At 44.5% G+C, this 22,034-nt stretch overlaps 1 protein-coding gene across 1 annotated transcript in view; it reads left to right on the top strand.

Moving 5' to 3' along the window:
• arid1b (AT-rich interactive domain 1B) overlaps nucleotides 1-22,034 on the top strand; it is a 163,767-nt gene that overhangs the window by 89,652 nt on the left and 52,081 nt on the right. The window contains exon 4 of the mRNA XM_080042715.1: nucleotides 21,403-21,730. Within this exon, the coding sequence (XP_079898841.1) occupies nucleotides 21,403-21,730 (328 nt within the window). The remainder of the gene's footprint in view (nucleotides 1-21,402; nucleotides 21,731-22,034) is intronic.

The raw sequence follows: 22,034 nt of genomic DNA, 5'->3' as shown, positions 1-22,034 counted from the left end.
GAGTGGTATAAATGTTACTCTATTGCTGGAAGGGAGCATTTGTGCTTCACTGTAAATAACAGTGTTTGCGGATATTTGTAACTTCAAAGACCTCCTTTTCATATCTAAAGCATCCAATCTTACCTTTCTGCATGATAACATGATTCATTTTTCAGCCAATTCAGATGACATTTTTACCTGATGTCCGCTGAGAGGCAAAAGTACATTCTGGGCGAAACACGGTCACCAATTTCCATCCTGGAAAATCAGGGTGGGGGGGGGGGGGGGGTAATGAAAGAATAAACTTCTGCTTTGCTGTAAAATCTGATCACATTACAAAACATGCTACAAATGCAAGATACAGACATATTCATTGTGCTAGTGAACGCATGTAATTTAGGACAACTTTCAGACAAGTAGGAAGTCAGAGCTTCAATAATTCACTGTATTAAGGCGGGATGTGACATCAACAGACAAAAATAACCATAATTTGTTTGTACAGGAAAGGCAAGTATGGCTGGGAAAAACACCCATTTGTCTCATGAGTCAGGCAGCAATAAATGCTATTCTTATAGAGTTAGTTTGCCCAAATAACAATAAAACATACTATTGGTTTCTACACTCCCACACAATCAGGAGGAGAGGCCTAATCAGAAACACTAAACGAAAACACCATGTGTCGCTGTACCATATGGGTTACACAACCATAAGCCTTTAACTCTGATTAACCGGCCCTTTACATTTGCAAATGCTCTTTCTTAATTGTCCCTTATCAAAGAAAACACTTTCACATGTAAACAAAGAAAAAGCGTGAAGAAGCTTCAAAGCAGCTAAATTCCATTTAGCTGCTTTGGTTTCTGTGTCCTAGTAGGCCTAGTGTGCATTCAGGCTCACTGTCTCTCTGCCATAGAGCACAGCCATCGTGAATGTTATTAGTAACACCTGTGCTCCTCCTACTTAGGCAAGTCCAAATATCTTATGAAAAAAAGGCCTGCCATTGGGAGTTTTTTTCCAAACCAAAGTAAAAAGTAATCTTGAATTTGATAACCCTCACTTCAGATAATTCACTTCATGTAGGCTAGCTGCCGCCTAGCTAGCAAGCTATCCTTCCCTCACTTCCTAGATAAGATGCCCCGGGCTAATATTTGGCTAAAGTCATGCATAGCACAGCATTCAAGAAAAGTTTGGTTCCACAAGAGCGTTGTAAAGTGTTAGTCAGGCAGTTGGTCAGTCGGGTCGAAGTTTGAAAAGAAATGTCCCCAGAAATGATGTGTTATGGTGTTGTTGTTCACGGCGTTCACTGTGACGGCTGCTGCTGTCAGCTCTTCTTTTGCACTCTCTCTGTCTGTCTAAGCACCTTTCTCTCCCTCTCTTTTCCTTCTCTCTCTCTTCCACTCTCTCTCTCTCTCTCTCTCTCTCTCTCTCTCTCTCTCTCTCTCTCTCTCTCTCTGACACTCACACAGAAACTGTCCGCTCAACCCTTGTGCAACAAGGTAATATCCTTTCTTCTCCCTCCTGTCTGGGGAGTGTTTTTTTTATTGGCAGCACAGTTCATGCTTGCCAATGAGCCACCGTAGCTAGCTAGCTACCCAGCTGACGGCGCACTGACAACACTTTGGAGAAGACAGACAGAGAGAGAGAGAGAGAGAGGGAAGGAAAGGAAAGGAAAGAAAACTCTTACCCACACACACACACACAAATCCACTCTGGAACACTAATACAGTTACACATAGACTAATTTGAACACACGCACACCCAAATACTTAACCCATCTTTAATTGCATGACAGTGGTTGCTTCATTCAAAGATGCACTGTGTGTTAGCAAGGCCATTTATTTCAACACACTAAAATAAAAAAGGTGCGCATGTGTGTGTGTTACACTGTAGTTGAGCTATGCACTGCTGCTGCGAGATTTGCACGCATCGCTCTCATCAAGTATTTACTGCCTATTGTTTGGAGGGGATGAATAGTAAATTGCTTGTGGTATGAAGGCGACAGTGGCTCTGTTTTAGCTTTGGAGGAATATTCTCCAGCTCCTCTGTCTCTGTTTTTTTTCTTTCTCTCTTCAGACAAACGTGGGGCTGGGGGACAGTGGCTCTTCTGCCATAGTGTGTTGTGTCTTATATTGTACCCCTCCAACACACACACACACACACACACACACACACACACACACACACACACACACACACACACACAGTCTCTCTTTCTCTATTTATTAGTATCCAGTGTGTGTCGTCCCAGCCTCCCCCCCTGAATATGCAATGGAAGCTGTGGGGTCACTGGCTCCTACTCATTTTCATAATCTGGTGTACAGAGGCAGCGAGGGAGAGAGGGAGGGCCAGACAGAGAGAGTTTCTCCTCTCTTTCCGTCTTCCTTTTTTTCTCTTAGCGAGGACACAGTCACTCGATGTCCCTGCCAGCAAAGAGGGACGGTGGGAGAAAATAAAATGGCTTCCCTTCACTTTGGAGCCGGAACATATCGTCTGTGTTTTTTTCCTCACTTCTATAATGGTGGAAGTTTTATTTTTAGACTGAAGTTTCACTTACTGATATCCATTAATACTTTTGATTAATACTGATTTTCCTAAATTCAAAGTATCATCCTTGTATAACTTTGGACAAATACAGTATATAAATGACTCTCTGTATGAGGCATAGTTAGTGAATTGGGATAGTTCTTTTTAAACCTATAATTTTAAACTTTATTCCTCTACTTCCCTATCAACTGAGGGCAATATGTGTTTCTCTAACTGGCAAATGCTCCACTATGTTACTACTATAGACCAGATAGCTAGATGATAACTCTATATCCATCTGTATTTCACTGGAAACAGCTGCCTGAAAAAATGCTGTTAATACTCTGTGGGTTTGTCACTACGGGCCTCCCTTTCACATTTTACCCATAGTCATTTGATACGTTGTTAATATAAAAAAATGTAGATTTTTTTTGCGGCTCTTAGAATGTGTCCGAAGTGTGCAGATTGCATTTACACCTGGCTGAAATGGGAGCAGCACAGTGTGAGCTCAACTGGTTCCAGGTGGTCGTATGGCCAGTCCAATATCAACATGTGTTCAGCAGCATGCCTTGATAGCATGTGTTATTCTCCATCCAGATTGCATTTTTAATAGCAGGCAAAGATTAGGATAAAGTGCGGCACTGGGTCTATCTTGTTGTAATTGTAGAGTAGATAATATCTGTCATTTACAGAAATGTCATTAAGATGATTTTTTTATTATTTGAGGCAAACATAAGACACTTCAAATAAAGACAAAGTGAATCGTTAAATGCACAAGTGTGAATTGATCTTTCGCAGTTAATTGGCTCCACGTAAGTGAATCTCCTTTGTGATGTGTTTTGGCTTAAGATAGTCACGACTTGGCTCTAGTTAGCCCTCTGACCCTCAGTGCTCGCAACGATTACCAACTTAAATTGCATGGAAATGCCTCCACCGTCTTATTTATTCATGTATGCACCAGCTTGTGTTTCATTACCGCCGTTGTTTACTTGCATGGCCAGAGGTGGCAAATGATAAAGATCTCTAAAGAGAGCGCAACCTACACACACACATACACTTTTTTTATCTAATGCTTTCATTCTCCCTATGGCCTCCTCTTCTTTGTGTCTCTATTTCTTTATCTCTCTTTCTCTCTCCTTCATCCTCCCTCCCCACACTGTTTACTCCACCTTTCTTACATTTTCATTGCAATCTATCCAGCGTGTCTCTATTCTGTCCCTCCCTTGTAGAGCACTGAGGTAATAACCAGAGCTGTGTGAGGGTCACCCTTTGTAACCTGTGCAGGTGTTTGTGTGTGTTTTTTCTATGAAACGTAAGAATGAATTGTGTCCTCCCACCGAACTTACAAGTGTAACAATGACAAAAATGGTCTTCACGTACATTCCATGTATATAAGGCGTTTGTATGCGTATAGGGCACAAGGCCGTAGCTGCCAAAGGCCCAATGCTTCCTCATTTACCCAGCGGACAAAAGCAAACAGCTGCAATAACCAAAGGTCTGAGCAGATTGCATTCGCTCCAGGGCCAACAGAAATGAACTCGAGTCACCAAAGACTCGTAAAACGTCAATGTAAATAAAAACAAGAAGGATTGAGAAGAAATAGTCACAAGGTTCTTTCACACACACACCTGTGAGCCAATGCCGGCCGCGTGCGCTCTCTGTATTCATGCTTTGTGGCAGCCTTGGATTCCAGTTAAAGTCTCGGTATTAAATCAGTAATGGTACGTAGAATCAGTATTCGTTTGACTGTGGAAGGGGGTTTGGGGACGAAGCGGACGGAAATTGAAAATGAATGTGAACTGCATGATAGTCTGCCTCCTTCCTCTCCCCTATTGTTTCCTATTCTTTCGCCCATGCCTCCCTTTCCCCATGTAACTATCCCTCTCCCTTCTCTCTCTTTTCTCCCGTCTTTCTCCCTCTCTCTCTCTCTCCAGAGGGATTTGACTCTAACTAGCCTTGGCGCCCGTAATGAAACCAAATCTATTTAAAGCCAAAAGCGATGCAAGTTTTAATTTCCTATTCCAGACTTAACCTTTTTGGCTGCGCTGCATTTTCACATCCACTTAATAACTTTTTTCCCCTGGTCTCCCACTCCTCCTCCTCCTCTTCCCCCTCTCTTCCTTCTCTCCATCACTCTCACTCTCTGTTGCTTACTCTCCTCCATCAACCCCCCCTGAAATTCTTTTCTCCAAACCTCCCCACACAACCCCCCATTGCTCTGAGTGGCGAGGCACAGGCTGCCTCTTCAAGGGCAATATCTGTCAAATGATTCCCCTGTGAAATTAAGACAGAGGCCATGAGAGAGGAGAAAGGGGGGAGTAAGGATGAGCGGTGGTGGGGGGGGGAAGCTGGGAGTGTGTGTCTGTATGCAGGGGGTAGGCGTGGGGGGGGGGTCATACAGTCAGGAGGAAGATCTCCTCTCCTCTCACAAATCCCACCTGATGGGCAAAAATACAAGTACCATATAGTTTAAAGATAGATCGGGCACCAAGTCCCTTTGACGACTCTTTTACTGTTTTTTTTTTAAATGTGCCAACTATGAAAAGGTTGGGGAAGAAAGGGATGTAAGACTTCGATTTCTCTTGTGTCTCAATGCCAGTGGGACTGTGTGATGATGAAGCCTCTTTATTGTGATGCGCAGGGTTGTGTTTACACCAATTGATTGAATTGAAACACATCATATTCAGTGATTTACAAAATCACATTATAACATGTTGGATGCATTGCTATAGGAACTTGACGACAAGAGGTTGTTTTAGGAATACTGTTGTTGTATTGCAGAACATAACATATCCATGGAGATCAAGGATATTAGAGTGACAATAGTGATTTTTCCTTTCTTCTTCTAGTGTTTCTGCATGTGAATGTAATAACAACTGGCCATGTCAGCAGTGTGAAGAACAGTATGAAACAGGCAGCAATGTTGGCTGATCATGAACGCACCCCTCTTTCTGTTGTTTGATCACATGCTCTTCTGTGCTCAAAGCAAGCACAGTGCCATCTCCTGTCCAACTCCGCTGTTACATCCAGGGAACAATGATCCTTTTCCCTAACCACAAAAAAAATATATATATCTGGGGGCACTTCTCCACAGCAGCTCATGTGAAAGCAAACAATTTTTTTATCACAGTTCTAAAATAAAGTTTGAGCCTTCTTTTTTTGCGCCTGCTTTGCATTTCTAAACGTAATGAATTGCTTACATCTAATTATTCAATATCTCAATCATCAGATAGCTGATAGCCTCACGGCACACCTCGCAAGCTTAAATTTACAGCCCCCTATTCAGTAAATGTCTAAAATGAAATTAACTTTTTACAAGGTGTCATCTGTGGCTTTTAAGTGGTGAAATTGAAGCCTACCCCCCTCTAGACACACACACACATGCACCTCATAATGAGAAGCCATTATTAGGCTGTGATTGGAGCCAGGGTGCTGATATTAAAAGTGGCAGGAGAGGCAATATCACCTCAGTGTCTAATACGCTGGTAGATATGTCATATATTTTAAGACAGCTGCTCTGCTATTTATAATTAATAGCAATTTAGCGCCAGCAAAAATTGGAAGACGGCGAACAGAGGGATCTTGTTCCATTAAGTGCAGATTCAGAATCAATGTCAAAGTGACATTGTGCAGTTTTTTTTGGAGTGGGTGGTCCGGACTCTACAGGGTTTATATAAATGGCATAAAGCCCATATGGTGTTATGTGCATTTTGAAAGGAAGGCGGTTTCCCCTTTAAGTGCAATACAAACAAAAAAGAAATGAAGTTGGCCTCTAAAGACAACATGAATAAAAATGATCTGTCGTTATTCTTGTGCCTTGCGGTCATAAATCACTCCTTCCCAAATGACAGCCTCATACACGGCATATCATTGTGGCAAATGGCTCTATCTTATAATAGCAAATGTAGCACATAGAGCAATATTATCTGCGCTGGAGTATTGTAGTGCATGTGTCTCAGCGCTGTGCCCCCGAGCGCTAGCTAGATTACACTGGGCCCAGCGACAGTCTTATAATAAGACTCGGCCATTAAATCATATCTGCACTGCTTTTTATAGGCCAACACCTCGGCTACGACACTATGAAACTGTCTATCACACACACAGAAATGTGCATGTGTGTGTGAGAGTGTGAGGCAGAGATAGTGTGTGCGTGAGAGAAGGGAGACTGTCTGGGAGGAGAAGCGTGTGTGTTTTACCAAAACGCTGCTGCCGTTTTTTGAGCTGCCCGCCGCAGCATCTGACAGCGTTTCATCTTCTCATTTTATTAGATCAGCCTCGCACCGCTGTCACCTCTCCTTTGCCTGCGCTTACATCACACACGCACGCACAGCACAGCCGGGGCCCGCCATTGGCTCACAGGCTGCGCGAGGACGTTCTGGTTGGTTAGCTGGTCTCTGTTCCCGTCAGGCCCCGGGTATAGGGAGAGGGCATCCAGGACGACTCTCCTCCCATCCCCAAAATCAGTGTGCGAATATGCAAACTGGATGGTCGACTGATATGAACGGTGAATGTGAATGAGTGTGTGTGTGTGTGTGTGTGTGTGTGTGTGTGTGTGTGTGTGTGTGTGTGTGTGTGTGTGTGTGTGTGTGTGTGTGTGTGTGTGTGTGTGTGTGTGTGTGTGTGTTGTTGGCACATTCATACAGATGATCTTAAGACGCCTTCTTTTTAGATTTCTTTTGATGTTTCGGCTGATGTTGCCTTGGAGAATCCAAAATGTTTCACGATAAAAACCAAATCAAAGAGCATGTTGCATTTGGAAGCAAAACATGCAGCGGTATGAATGACTGGCTAATTGAAATGCTTTGGATGTTACATTGGCTTCCTGAGAGATGAGATGACATTAGATGTTTTTTTCTTTATTTCTAAAAACAAAATGTTGCGATGTCCACAGTTGTCCTCTGTTGTGGGAAATTGCACGTTTGTTAAATGGATTATAAGGAAAATATTGACTGAGAAACTTCCAAGATTCAAAATAACCGTTACTGACAGCACATAAAACAAACATATAACCCATGCTGTCCATGGCCAGTGTTGAAACATGTTTAAACCTATAGACCTGTTTTTTTTTTGTTTTTTTTTTAAACCTGGTTTTGTCTTTACAAAGTTCCCCCTTGTCGCACACTGTGTTGTAAGTAGTTTTTCTGTCTGTAGTCACCGCAGCTTCTCAAGCAGAAACTGTCATGTCACATTTGTCAGCGCTTGATGGATGACGTCGGCGTCTGGCAAGGAAGAGTTAAAGAGACTATACGCCACATAAGACACACACAGAGCAGCTGAAATTCCTTTGGACCAAGCCAGATTGACGTGTTTTTGTTCTCTGCCTTTTTGAGGGATGCTTTTCTGTTCAGCTTGCGTGTTTTGTCATGACTTGCTCAATTGCGGCAGTGAAGTTAATTCAAAAGGGTGCTATGTGTGTGTTCCTACTTTCTCTTGCTTTTTTTCCCCACCGGCAGCTTTGTGATTTCTTTCCATATCCTCAAATATGAGATTTTTTCTTGTGTTGTCACTTTGCATGACATTTCTCCATGTCACACGTTGTTCTTTTTCCCTAAAAATTTTAATTCATGTGCGTTTCCCCCAAATAATCAGTTGATGATACATTTCCCACATCCAGCCAACGACAAAAAAAACTATCCACACAGATTTAATTGAAATGCGTAATTGCATTGTTATTCACACTGGTTTTAATGCACGAGTATCAACGCACCGCTCAATACATGCGCCTTCCCTGTCATTTACACAGACACACCTGCACTACACATTACTATGGTGCACACGCAAATATATACAGACAAAAAACAACTGATAAGACGGGAAGAGACACAGACGCAGAAACTCCCACATCAATTCTGATGCTGAAGCATGCTGGCCCATACAAAGTAATGCAGCATACATAGAAAAGACTAGTGGCTGACAGGCACGCACGCGCACACACACACACACACACACACACACACACACACACACACACACATACATACACACACACACACACACACACACACACACACACAGCATCCCTAGGCCTCTCCACACACTCTCTGTTAACACAATCCGTCAGTCAGTGCTTCGGGGCCTGGATGTTGCCGTTTGATTGTAATTGTGAAATCCGGAGGCGGACGAGGGGAGAGCCATGGAAGTCGATAGACAGGTGGAGGGACGGAGGGATGGATTCCTCCTGTCTTATACCCACAAGTCCCTGGTCAGCACACTGTGTGTCTCTTTGTGTCAGCAGTTTGTCTTGTGCATAGCTAATGACGGCTCGACGGAGGGGCGGGCTCCAGTCTGCTGAAGCTGCGGCTCTCGCTTCGATCGCTGTGTCTAGCTGGTCTTGCTGCTGAATCCCAGACAAATGAGATTTTGCCTGAGGTGGGTGTAAGGATGGTATGTGGAGCGAGGCCTCTGTCTAGCTGTCTTTCTGTGTGTGTGTGTGTGTGTGTGTGTGTGTGTGTGTGTGTGTGTGTGTGTGTGTGTGTGTGTGTGTGTGTGTGTGTGTGTGTGTGTGTGTGTGTGTGTGTGTGTGTGTGTGTGCGTGCGTGCGTGCGTGCGTGCGTGTGTGTGTGTGTCTGTTTGTGGAGAAATCTCACTAGCCCTTAAAAGACCCGGAGGTTTCTCTCCTCCTAACTTTCCCATTCTTCTCTTCTAACCTCCTTTATTTTGGCCCCCTTCTCCATTCATTCTGTCTCTCACTTGCTGCAGCTTTTCATTTGTGATGGAGGCCAAGTTAAAGTTCGTTTTTAAATGAAGAAATGCAGGTGTGGGAGATGGAGGGGAAGAAGTTACGTGGAGGAGAGGGCAAGGGCATCCGGGCAGACTGAGCATCAAGAAATTGTATGGTTGAAATCAAAATAAATAAAACAATATATGGAATGGGTTTGGAAAAAAAAGAAACAAAGGAAAACACAACTGCTTCTCCAATTAAGGAGTTTTTTTCTTTCTCGTTTTGTTTTCTTCGGTCATGGACAGTCAGTCACACTTGCTTTTGTTGAGTGTGTGATGAATTACAGCCCTCCACTCCTTCTCCTCCTCTCTCTGCCTTTGTTGTGGTGAAGCTCCCGCCGTTTGTACCTCCTACAATATCTTGCGCTGTGAATTGCTCCGTGCCTGTTTACCAACCCGGGCTCTTTTGAACTGGCTGGGAGAGAGAGAGAGAAAGAGAGAAATGGCTTTTTGAAAAGTCTCTTTGATGGTGAGCCCAATTTGTTTTTTCATCGCTAAAAAAGTTTGTTTGAACGCTCTGAAAAATGTGGGCTGTCGTGGAGGCCGGGGCCTGTCCTGAGAGAGGGCTGCTGCTGACTCCCTGCGTGACTCTGTAAGTGGATGAGCATGTGGTGTGCTGTGTAACCCTTGCTGGTACGATTTGAATAACCTACAATGAGGATCGTATTGTCTCTTTTATTGTTCCACTCGCTCCCTAATTGTCTATTTGTCTGTAGCAGAACCCAAAATCCCTTTAAACACGTACAAATGTGTGGAATATTGAAGTCATATTTAAACATAAAGATGTAAAGTGTATTTATGTTTCTATTACACAATCTCTGCTGGAAGGTCAGAGGTCAGGCTCAGCTCCAGATGGCATTGCTTTAGCTTTCTATAGTTATAGTAACACGTGCACAGACATTTGCATATCAAAAGGGGTGACATAAGGGATGATAAAAACAAACAGAATATGATACAACTATTGACAGTTTGACGATCAGTTTTAAATATAATCTAACAGAAGAGGTGTGTATACTATAACATGATTAGCAAGTAGCTCTATGTTACTTAGCAAACACATAGTAAACACAGCAAAAGCCATATCACTTTAGCTCCCCGTGTTTTTTTACTACAATTTCAGAAGTTTTCTGACATAAAGGACCAACCTGGAGGGCTAACAGAGGTGATCAGTGACCAGGCCTTCCCTCTTTATGTATCCCAGACAGGCTCAGGGTCAGACGTTAATTTTACAGCACAGTAATTCTTACCATACACGAATGCCGACCACATATCTCCCAGAGTTCCACCAATCACATTATTGATCAGAGGCAGGGGGGGGGGGGTTGATGGATTACCCAGACGGACGCACTGACAGGCTGAACGTCCAATAGGGGACGAGTGTTGCATCGTACCTTCCCCTCTCCCTTCTGTGGACCAGAGTCGTCTTGACAGTGATGCATAAGTCTCTGCAGCACACAGGGGCTGGCAGGAAATGCCACAGATCCCCCAAGAGGAGAGGAAAGAGGGATTAAAACAGAGAGAGAGAAACTCCAGGAAAAGGAAACCAACTTTTCGTCCCTCTGTGCACAGGGGGAGTGGTTTAAAGGTGCAGTGTGTAATATCGCAAAGTTGAGTGGCATCTAGTGGTGAAGGTTCTTGATTGCAACGCTCCATTGCTAACCCCTCCCTTTCGACTAATTACAGAAGTTACTGAGGCAGTGGTATCATCCACTGCCTCAAGTCTTTCCACAATATCAAGTGATGAGGTGAAGATATATCTAGTTATTTGTTCTGTAGTACTTCTTCTCCGTTTTCCAACAGGTGCATTCCCCCAGGACGCCCCCCCTATACATAAAAATGCGTATGGCTGTTATGTTTGTCCCATCTGTGCTACTGTAGAAACATGCCCGTGCAACATGGCCGCCTCCGTGGATGGGTGCCCCGCTCCTATGTACATATAAAAGGCTCATTTTAAGGGGAAAAAAAATAAAAATAAAACTTTTATTTTCAAGCAATTACACACTAATTAAAACATACTTGTGAATATTACAGTATATTCCATTTCTTCCAAGTCTGTAATGAAAAAAAGGCCAATCTATTCTACACACTGCACCTTTAAGGATGCTGAAACCTTTGTGTTTTTGTTTGTTTGTTTTTAAACTCTTTTGTCTCAGTCAGGTTAGCCTGAAGCCTGAAGTCCTACGTTGAGGTTAAGTGGAAACAAATCATCACTATCATCCCCTGTGCTCAGTTGTCCTTGCCTCCCTCCCCATCTCCTCCTTCCGAGCTCCAACTTTATTTTCTTCCTTTTGCTGGCCACTTCTCTCAAGGCGAAGTTGAGCGGTGTGTGTGCTCGTTTCATCTCTTTGCAAAGCGAGCGTCGAGGCCTGAAACACCACAGAGGAAGCAGCTCTGGCTAACATTGAACTGGATTGGTGGGGAGAATAAATACAAAGGCAAAAAGGGGAGAGAAAAAAAGAAAGCAGCTGGGGAAACACAAAAGGATGGAGCTGCAGATGGGAACTAAACTTGCTTGGTTTTCTCTGATGTTCCCTCACACACACACACACACACACACACACACACACACACACACACACACACACACACACACACACACACACACGCACACACACACACACACATAACTCTACCGCACCCATTACTGTCAACCCCTCTTCCTCTCGCTCTCTTTCTCTCAAGTCATCCTTTTATTTGTCATGTTCAGAGGACAGCACCAAAGCATCTGAGGAATGGGAGGTTACAGTTTATTAAAGGAAATGGGTTTTTTTTTTCTCACAAAAAATGGTCATTCCCCTTTCAGAAGGAGAAATACAGAGGATGTGCAGCAACTGTACTTCAAAGCTGCCCGGAAAAAAGTTCCCATGAAACGACTTTGATTTTCTGCATCTGAAGGGGGGGACAAGCAGGGGATTTGCCCTTAGCACTCTTTGACTGTAGCTGTTCTTGGATGTTCGTATAACATTGTGCCATGGTGCTATATAAAAGGAGAGGGCTATGACCTTAAAAAAATGCTCTCATAGAAAAAAAAATGGTCATGGACATGTTGCTCCTCGTGCATATTATATAAGAACATTTGAAAATTGCATTGTATGTGAAGAATTCATTCCTATATTCACACACACACAACAAATGCATGTGAACAAATCCACAGAAAGAACTGCTGCCGGGCACAAAATCAAATGTGTTAATGACATCAGCGATCTTGAACCCTTGAGTCTTGCATACAAAGGCAGCGACACTAAAGAGGATGTCCTTGTTCGTTTTTTTTTACATGGCCAGCAATTTACATTTGATAACATTTGAGAATGAATGGCGTCCTGGAATGTAACCCGTCATTCGTTTTATCACTTTGTATACTTTGAAAAATGCGTTGCTGATCCAGTTTGATGAAAGATGCCGCATAGAACATTTTGTGTCGGGGGCAAATTGATTGAGGCAGACAGTATACGTGCAAAGTGGTGAGGAGAAGGGGCAGCCGAGAGGAGAGGAGCACAGGGAGCATTCAAGTGAACCAAAGAGAAGTTAGACTGGTTTGTTTGGAAGTGTTGGTTTGAAGAGGCTGCAGTTGGTTTGGACTGTCTCCCTGACACACACACACACACACACACACACACACACACACACACACACACACACACACACACACACACACACACACACACACACACACACATACATACATACATGCAACCCCTTACACAACCTTCTCTCCCCCCCTCCCTCTCTCTCCTCCAGTGGCCCTGTCGGTGTGCCAGGGCGGGTGATTACCGACGCTCTCCCCCAATTATGGGCTGATTATTCCGCCGCGCTCTAATTGACTGGGGAGATATGCAAATGGCTGTCATTTGGGATGATAAAGGATGCGGGCGCTGGATGCCCCCTGCATTATTTAGCCTCGGCTGTACGCAGCGTGAAGGATGGTGGCGTGCGCTTTAATTGCTGAGGAGAGAGAGGTTAAGCTGAACGAGCAGCTGAATTAGAAATGAGGAATTTGGGCCCTTTTATTTATTTATTTATTTTTGCTCCTCTCCTTCCCTCTGTCTCTCTCTCTTTCTCTCTTTCTCTCTCTCTCTCTCTCTCTCAAACATACACACGTACGTATATACAAACTCTTTGCACACTATGTCATGCGTCATTTTTTTCAGATCTCTCTTGGGTGAGTGGAGAGGTGAAAAGAGGGGTGGTTGGATGGCAGGATGTCATGCTGGAATGCCATAAATAAAAACATTAGTGCGGCCAATACGTGCAGAACAAATAGGGTATGTGTGTGTGTGTGTGTGTGTGTGTGTGTGTGTGTGTGTGTGTGTGTGTGTGTGTGTGTGTGTGTGTGTGTGTGTGTGTGTGTGTGTGTGTGTGTGTGTGGCGCAAGGGGAGGCAGTAAGTGGTCGGCTTGTGCATTAAAAACTGAAGTGTGAAGAACCTTTGCCGACTAATGGGGTAAAAAAAACACATTTCAACAGCTCAGACAATAAGCAGACTCGGCCTGTCTCCTCCGTCTTTGTAAAGCTGCTGTTTTTAAATGAAAGAAAATGTAAATGCACACTCCGAGCTGGAATACCAATGACCTAACTCTCTATGTGAAAGGTTGGAGTCGTGGGCGGTTGGAGATAGAGTTTGTGACATATTCGACTCCAATACCTGTTTATTTAAACATTTAAAGGATGATGTTGGTTGTTAGAGACACTTTACTGTCATTGTTGTTGATGCAGAAAACTGTAGGGGGGGGGGCCTTAAGTGAACGGGGCCCAGTGGCTGAGTACTCCAGCTTGGCATATTATCAGGGGGGAATCGGAGTGAAACTCAACACTAATCCCTTTTGGTTTGGAGACAAGCAGCACCAGATTTGGGGCGTCTTTAACAGCTTACGGGTAATAGGGCCTCAAATGTGCCTTTCAACGTGGCCCGCCCCATATCTCAACATTATGAGAGGCTTAAGAGCCGGGGCAGTAATCACTCAGTTAGCCCCGTGCTATCTTACAACAAGCAATAATTGCTAATGCAGTGGAGTTACTGTTAGCCTTATCGCCAGGTTTAGTTGAATCTATTGGAATCCTGCGTCAGGTGTCCACACCACTGTTTTTGACCCTCACACGCCTGACTCCGGTACCGGCTAGGCACATTGGTGTTAAAAAAAAACAGAGGGAGCTTTTCTTTTCTTCTTATCGAAGATGCGGCGGTATTATCAAGAGATTGCCTGGGCTTTGTGAAGTGTGCAGAAGGCGAATTGAAAAGAAAAAGCACAATTGCTTTTTCAGTGCTTATGTGGCTCTCCCACTGCACAACTTTGGGAAGCCCTGAACAGTTTGTTCTAAGGCGGCTTTTGTTCCTGATAACAAAACAAACTGGGAGAGAGCAAAAAAGACTGTGTTCAATGTTGTGGCCTTCCGAACACAGTGTGCACTGTGTTTCTCAAACCACAATACAGTTCCCTCTGTAATTATGAAGCTGTTCATTCGAAAACCGACATTTTGCTCCGTAACATACCGTTGTTTCCTTTTAACACTGTCTACATGCAATTACTCCTCTGCAGTCTATCTCTGCAAGTGTTCATTTTTAATGCTAAGGCCGCGTCTACTCGACATTTAAAATGTGTTGAAGGACATATCTTAATGGCATAGTATCGTTTCAAGCAACACTGCCTGAGCCAGTGGTGCTCAATATCCCTGCTGCAGTGCCCTTAAAAACAAGCCATAAACATACACTCTGACCTGCTTGGAGGGACGACGCTTGCAGGGTCACTATTTTCACAATACCCAGTAGGCTAAGTTGTTGGCTAGGACAAGAATATATAGTAGTGTGTGTGTCACCTGTGGCTGTGTCTTGGGAGAGGCAAATGGAAACTTCAGGCACTTGAGACGGGGGAACATTCAGCGCTCCGAGCTTGTGGCACAACACAGACACAGTCCATGGGTTGGCATGCTAACATCTTTGGAGTGCCCTGCTGAGTGCTAGCCTAGAGCCCACATGGGTTCTCTGGCGAGCCCGAGGCATGCCAAACCCTCTCCCCCTTGGTTTTGCAGAGTGGGTGCCCTTTGGTCCCTGTTCGGAGTCTCTCTACTCTGTGCCTTCTTGTGCCGCCGCTTCCTCACTGAGGATTTCACTCCAAGCCCCCTCAGGAGGCGGCACAGACTCTCTGCTAGGGAACTCTTATCTCCACACACATTGGCTCTTGCATGTCCATATCCACACACACACACACACACACACACACACACACACACACACACACACACACACACACACACACACACACACACACTATCAGGCAAAGTCCTATACCCATCAAAGCATGTTCCCACACTCCTGAATACACTTATTAAAGTGTGGATTTACAGAACTATGTGATCAGCGCTTAAATCGTCACAATTTTCCATCATCATCATGGCCAATTATAATCATCATTCCAGCTTTGGTAACATTCCAGCTGATTGACATCAAAAAAAGAGAAATGGCGTGGGTGTGTTGAGTTAAATCTCCCTCCGCTAAGTCTTTCTCTGCTCTTCTCATTTGTCTTCTTCTCTCTGTACTTAATAGCACTTAGTGAAGGGTATTACAGTTTGTGCTCTACATGGGGCGTCGTATTAAGAACCCTCTTTCACACACATACACACATCCGGCAGTCCATTTGGATTCATTTGCGTGGCATTTCATTTGGAATTTTAGCCTCAATCGACGATTTGGGGGGGATGATAAAAAAAACACATCTTTGTGTAATAGCATTTGCTCTCAGTCTCCAGTGCGCCGTAAAGACAGAAAAGCACAGCGGCCGGAACCGATAAATGAGTGCAGTGTTGCCACGAGCAGACCTGTCCCTCAGGCCAGCAAACGATAGCTGTTGGAGTTAATTACAGTTTACATCATCATATTTACCCAGAGAAGAGAAACAGAGATTAAAACTCAGCCTCCGAGCCCACCGAGGTGTTATTTCTGTGTATATACTGCACCTCAGTGAAGTGGAGTGCAATCGTCCTATGTGTAACATTAGAATGGATTTTTACTCCCTACGACCTGTGAAAACAGAGGCTTTTAAATGTATGCATTTTGCACGTCAGGAAAGAAAACACATCAATGCCGTTCTGAAGTGTACCGAGGAAAACTAACATTAAACGGACGATAAGTTCAAATTGTTTTGTGAATAGAAGTTTTAAAGATTGGTTGAAGTGAATATAATAAGACTTTTTATGGCAAAATTCCCTCTTGTGGTTTTCCCTTGGCAGTGTTTCCTGGCTTGGTTGCAGGAGAGGGATAGTAACCAAAAGAAGAAGCACACTTAAAAGTACTAAAATTGTACTAAAGAGACACAGGCTAAAATTGTAGTCCAGCATGAGGTGTGGTGTGTGGGAGTGGGCGAGCAGCTAAATACCCTTAGAGACAGTGCAAATCGGACTTAGAAGAAATCACAGTGGGAAACAGTAAACCTTTCCCCTATCCATCCGATTTTCATAGAGACTGCCGGATGTTAAAGTTTTAGATCAGATTAGATTGGGTTAGCTTGGAGTTGTGCGGCATGTATTCTAGGCAGCCTGGGATCAACCAATTAGTATGTCTACTTTTGATATATGTATTTATAAATCAGGAACCTTGGAATATTTTATTATCTTTTGAAAAGGAAATAAAAAATCGGTGGTGCCCTCAGCATTGAAAAAAGGCAATTTTTTAAAAACATGTATTTGTCAAGGAACAGAACTGTTGACAGTTCTTCTGTGGTTATCCAGAGTAATAGGGACACTGTTTTGAAAGATGTGGCTGTTGAATTTTTTAAATGCCATTTTTCAATACTGTGAGCACCACAAACAAATTCCATTCACCTCCATTAAAAGAGACACACATCTCCTAGCTGGGATGAATAAAAGCCACATTATCTGTATGAATCATTTGGGTGAACTGACACGTGATGCTAGTGAAAGAATATATCCATGGGGTGATGGAATTAGTTGTCTTTGGTAAAAAAATTGTATTATTATATAGTCAAAATGTAATAAAGTACCATGACTAATGTATTACCATTTCTAATGTTTGAGCTAGGTATTGTCTATTAACATTTCTATGTGTCCCCTGGCAGAGCCACTTGTACAAATGGTAATCAAATTTATGAAACCTGTCAATCAAATTGAATCATATCCGTCTATTTTCTGTGCAGTTTCCTGCCATGAGGGAGGTTGTTTCTTAGTTTAACCGCTTGCAGTGCTCAGTCACTGTATTTGACTTTGTGTTTCAGGCTGTAGTTAGCCGGCTATCCATCTGGTGCAGAGCCCTCAGCTATACTATGCCTCTGACTGGGGCGGACACAGAGTACAGAAAAATAGATACTCTATGAGAGAGTTTGTGTGTGTGTGTGTGTGTGTGTGTGTGTGTGTGTGTGTGTGTGTGTGTGTGTGTGTGTGTGTGTGTGTGTGAGAGAGAGAGAGAGATAGAGAGAGAGAGAGATATGAGTAGCTAGTTTCTCCAGTCGCTTTCCTTTCCTGTAGCCCACAGGAAGCTGCAGCCATTGGCTCCTCCCTGTCTAGACAGAACACCCCCCCCCCCCACACACACACACACACACACACACACACACACACACACACACACACTCACACACACACACAGTTAGTGCCTTCTACCATAGCAACTTTGATTAATTCCCTGTGTGCGAGGAGAAGAGACAACATCGGCACCATGGTCAGGGGGAAAACGGCCATTGTCTGCTGGATGTGACAGCTCCCTGCTTCACACTGATGCCTTATACTTAGATGGGGGGTGTGTGTGTGTGTGTGTGTGTGTGTGTGTGTGTGTGTGTGTGTGTGTGTGTGTGTGTGTGTGTGTGTGTGTGTGTGTGTGTGTGTGTGTGTGTGTGTGTGTGTGTGTGTGTGTGTGTGTGGGTTCATCTGTCCCCTCGGCTGCATCAGTGCTCAAGCATGTCTCGCTGTGACAGCCCAGCAGCCTGTGTGCCTGTCACACACACACACACACAGATAGAGGCACACTGAACGAAAGAGTGCAGGCAGGCGCCAACATCAGCGAGGTGAAGGGTCATGTGCGACTGCCTCTCCAATGTTGTGTGAAATGTGTAGATGACAGTCTTGGCCCATTCTGTGCATTTATGCAACTGTGTGTGTGTGTGTGTGTGTGTGTGTGTGTTGAGGCGGGCGGGGGGGGGGGGGGGGCATCTCAAAGTAACTGGTTATTATCACCTCAATATTTTTCTTATTATGACAATTACATGCTCTAGGAGCGAATTAAGCGATACAGGACGCCAAGCGGGAGTGGTTGACAGCTATTTGGAGACTCAATGCACAGAGCAATTTGCAGCCCAGAGCCAAACAAATTGGATTTGGGCCACTTTGGATTGGGGCCCCAGATTGTTGGGCATTTGGATCCACCGACCGCATGCCTTTCTGGCTGGTTAGCTGGCTTCCATTCTTTACACAAGAGTACAGTATGTAGAAGAGGGTTAGCCAGGTAACACAATGATCCCTGGCCCTTGACAAGGATTAAGTATACACGTGGAGGGAGTCAACACCAGATGTGTTTATGACTGCATTATACAGAGGGTGCATTGTAGAATGACTTTCTTTATGGCAGTGTTTCAGCAAGCATAAGTTATAATTGTGGGTTTATTGGGTATTTACAATTGGCATTTTTATAGTCTACAAGTGTTAAGCTTTCCCATCCTTTCATGTTATATATTGCTGCTACTTTTTTGGTCTCGGGCCACACAGCTGTGCTCAAGTGCGTGTGTAATCCAAATGAACCTAACAGCCTCTAAATGAATTACTGGGATGCATTTTCCCACCCCTAAACTGCCACTGGAAAAGCTGGCAACAGCACCCAATTAGGTGAAATGCAATTATTCCCAGCCATTCACACAATTAGCCTGTGGGTTAACAACCTAGCCGTATAGTACATCCGGCTAGCTCACTGTGTTTTGGAAAAAGTCATCGCCATGGTTACACCAGCTCTCGTGGTAAACCTGCCATGTCAAATGGCACGCACCCAGGGGCAGCCATTCGGTTCGAGAATAACATTCAGCCTGTTGGTGGAGGCAGCGCATTACATCACCACGCTCGGAATAGTGTGGGTGACTTGATTGGGCGAGACAGGGAGTGGTGCCACTGTTGAGCGAGGGAGAGAGAGAGGAGAGCCAGTTGCCCCGTGTGCTCAGTGGAGCGAGGCTCCATAATGCCAGGCGACAGACTGGCAGGCTGGCAGAGTGGGTGGGCACTCACGGCAGCATGATGGAAAACAAAAGGCTTTGTGTGTCACCCCCGAGATCGCATTAACCAAAACAAGCAGCCGTGGACAGACTTGCCACACTGACGGGGTTGTCTGTTCCACGAGCTAAGCTACGCACGGATGGAAAGAAATGGGGAGATGGGGGGGACGCCTGTCTCACTTTTTTTTAAATAAAATAACATGCTGCTGGGGGAATTCAGAAAAAGTAAAGTGTTTACTACTGTTGACAACGAATTGACGGTATGACAGGGCTGCATAAATTCCAAACAAATGGCATTTTATTTGTCACAGCAAACGCATTTTAGACATGCTGCAGAGTTTGGCAGACATTTCAAAGTGTTGATTCAAGTGTTCTAGTATGTTTGGAGTAAAACTTTTTTGCCAATATTCATTATTTTTTAATTTGATTATTTCCTGAAGCAATTCAATCTGGCAGGTGTTTTGGTGGCCCCTCAAGGCAGGGCAAGGCTTTCTTTGACTGTAATTAAACAGTCACACAGACACTTGAGCAGTTCTCCAGCAAGGTATTAGTAGTACATTGGTATCCTCACTTCCCCACTCCCACCCTGAAGAAATGATTGATAAACTTGTATCGAGTCCGATTAAAGTGCAGAATTATTGTGTATCTGCTAAACAAGATAAGACCGGTTGAATCACATTGTAATTGCATTCATGCAAAAACTGACAAGTGCTTAAGTTTTGCTAGCCTTAGTAAGGATTTGACCTACAAAGTGTGACAGCATTCCCATTACATTTAAGTACGTCGGGGACTGCTGCAAAGTTGGATTTGGATTTTAAGGCCACATATGAGCTCTAGACAGACAGACAGGCACGTCACATTCTGCTGTGGCGGTAATGATTGCACAGGGCTCAGGTGGGACAGGCTTGTAGGGGTCAACAGGCCTGGTCTAGCAGGTAGGATCAGCTGGCATACACCCGCATCTCTCCCCCCTTCCCTCCCCTCAGCTGGCACCAGCCAGGAAACCAGGGGGTCACTTACAGATGACTTCTCCCTATATTAAGCTACAGCTGGGGCACAGTCGCTAGTTTGTCCGTGTGTGTGTGTGTGTGTGTGTGTGTGTGTGTGTGTGTGTGTGTGTGTGTGTGATGTGTTGTTAGGGGGGGCAGCCATCACATTGCATCACATCACTTCACATCTGGTCTTGTTTTTTTTTACCTCCATCACTGTCTCTCAACTATTTTATTGTCGTCTATCTTACTTCCTCCCATGCTCCCCACTTTTTATAGTCAGTACTAGTGCTGTCAGCAGTTAGGGATTCCCTGGAATCAATTCAGGAGGGGGGAGTACCTACTTAGCACACATACACATACGCTCATGCACACACACACACACACACACACACACACACACACACACACACACACACACACTACTCTGCTCACCACAGGGAATGAAAGCTGAAATATGAACTCACCCTTGGTCTGAATGGAAGCCCATTACAATTCATTTTCACCACAGTTGCCAGTGTTCAGCAGTGGCTTCTTCTGTGCGTAATGTTTTTGCTCTTTCTGTCACATTAACCGCTGCCACTTCATGTCAGTGATTACAGTAGGTCAAAGGAAGGCCAAACGGCATTCGCACACGTGCAGAGTCAACTTTTAACCTTTCAACCTGAAGTGCCTTCGAAAGAGCACTGAATAGATGTGTTTCACTTATTCTCTTTTTTTAAGAGGCTTTTATATAGTTTATACCACAAGCCTTTCAGCCAAACAGTCACATTTCAGCTATGCCGAAGTGGTTGCAATAGTACTATTTTGTGTGACTGCAATAGTACTATTTTATCATGACATCATAATAAAACAGATACGATCACATTTCTTGAGACTTTCCTGTCTTCGCTCGAGCTCACGTTTGGGCCTCTCGTTGCCTGCACATCACTTCTCATCAAACGCTTGGGTAAGCTCCAATAAATACTCACTCTTAAGTTTTTTCTTCTGTTCCAGGATCTGTCCGGTTCGATTGACGACCTCCCCACTGGGACGGAGGCTGTTCTGGGCTCAGCCGTGGGCGCGGGCGGTGGTGGTGGCTCCTCCGCTAGCAGCAGCAGCAGTAGCAGCAGCAGTGGCCAAGGGGAGCCAGGGGGGGCCAGTAACCAGGGACAGTCCCCATTCTCCCCCCACGCTTCCCCCCATCTGGCCAGCCATAGGAGCGGGCCCTCTCCCTCCCCGGTGGGCTCCCCAGCAGGCTCCACTCAGTCCCAGCACTCGCGATCTGGCTCGGGACCCATCTCTCCTGCCAGCGGACCCTCTTCTGGCAACGCCACTGCAACGGGTAAGGGCTGCCACCACTAGAGCCTCTGAGTACTGCATATCCCACAATGCATCTTGATAATCAGATTTGATCTTGATGAAAAAGGCTGCAACTTGTAGCACGGTAGATAACTTTATCGGGTTTTAATCAACCACAAACAAATAAGTACTATCACTGACGAGATTAGCCGATTCACCAGACGCTACACGCTGCATTTTCTTTTACATTGTGTACAACCGTTGTAAGATTCCCTGGGAAATTCACAAAATTGCTTTACGGTATTAAAGGGGGAAATTGCTTTGTGCCGCCAAACAAGAGGCCGCTG

Source organism: Ammodytes marinus (genome assembly GCF_949987685.1).
Source record: "Ammodytes marinus genome assembly, chromosome: 15".
Taxonomy (NCBI): domain Eukaryota; kingdom Metazoa; phylum Chordata; class Actinopteri; order Uranoscopiformes; family Ammodytidae; genus Ammodytes; species Ammodytes marinus.
The sequence above is the reverse complement of the archived record's forward strand: the minus strand, read 5'-3'. Positions and strand labels throughout refer to the sequence as shown.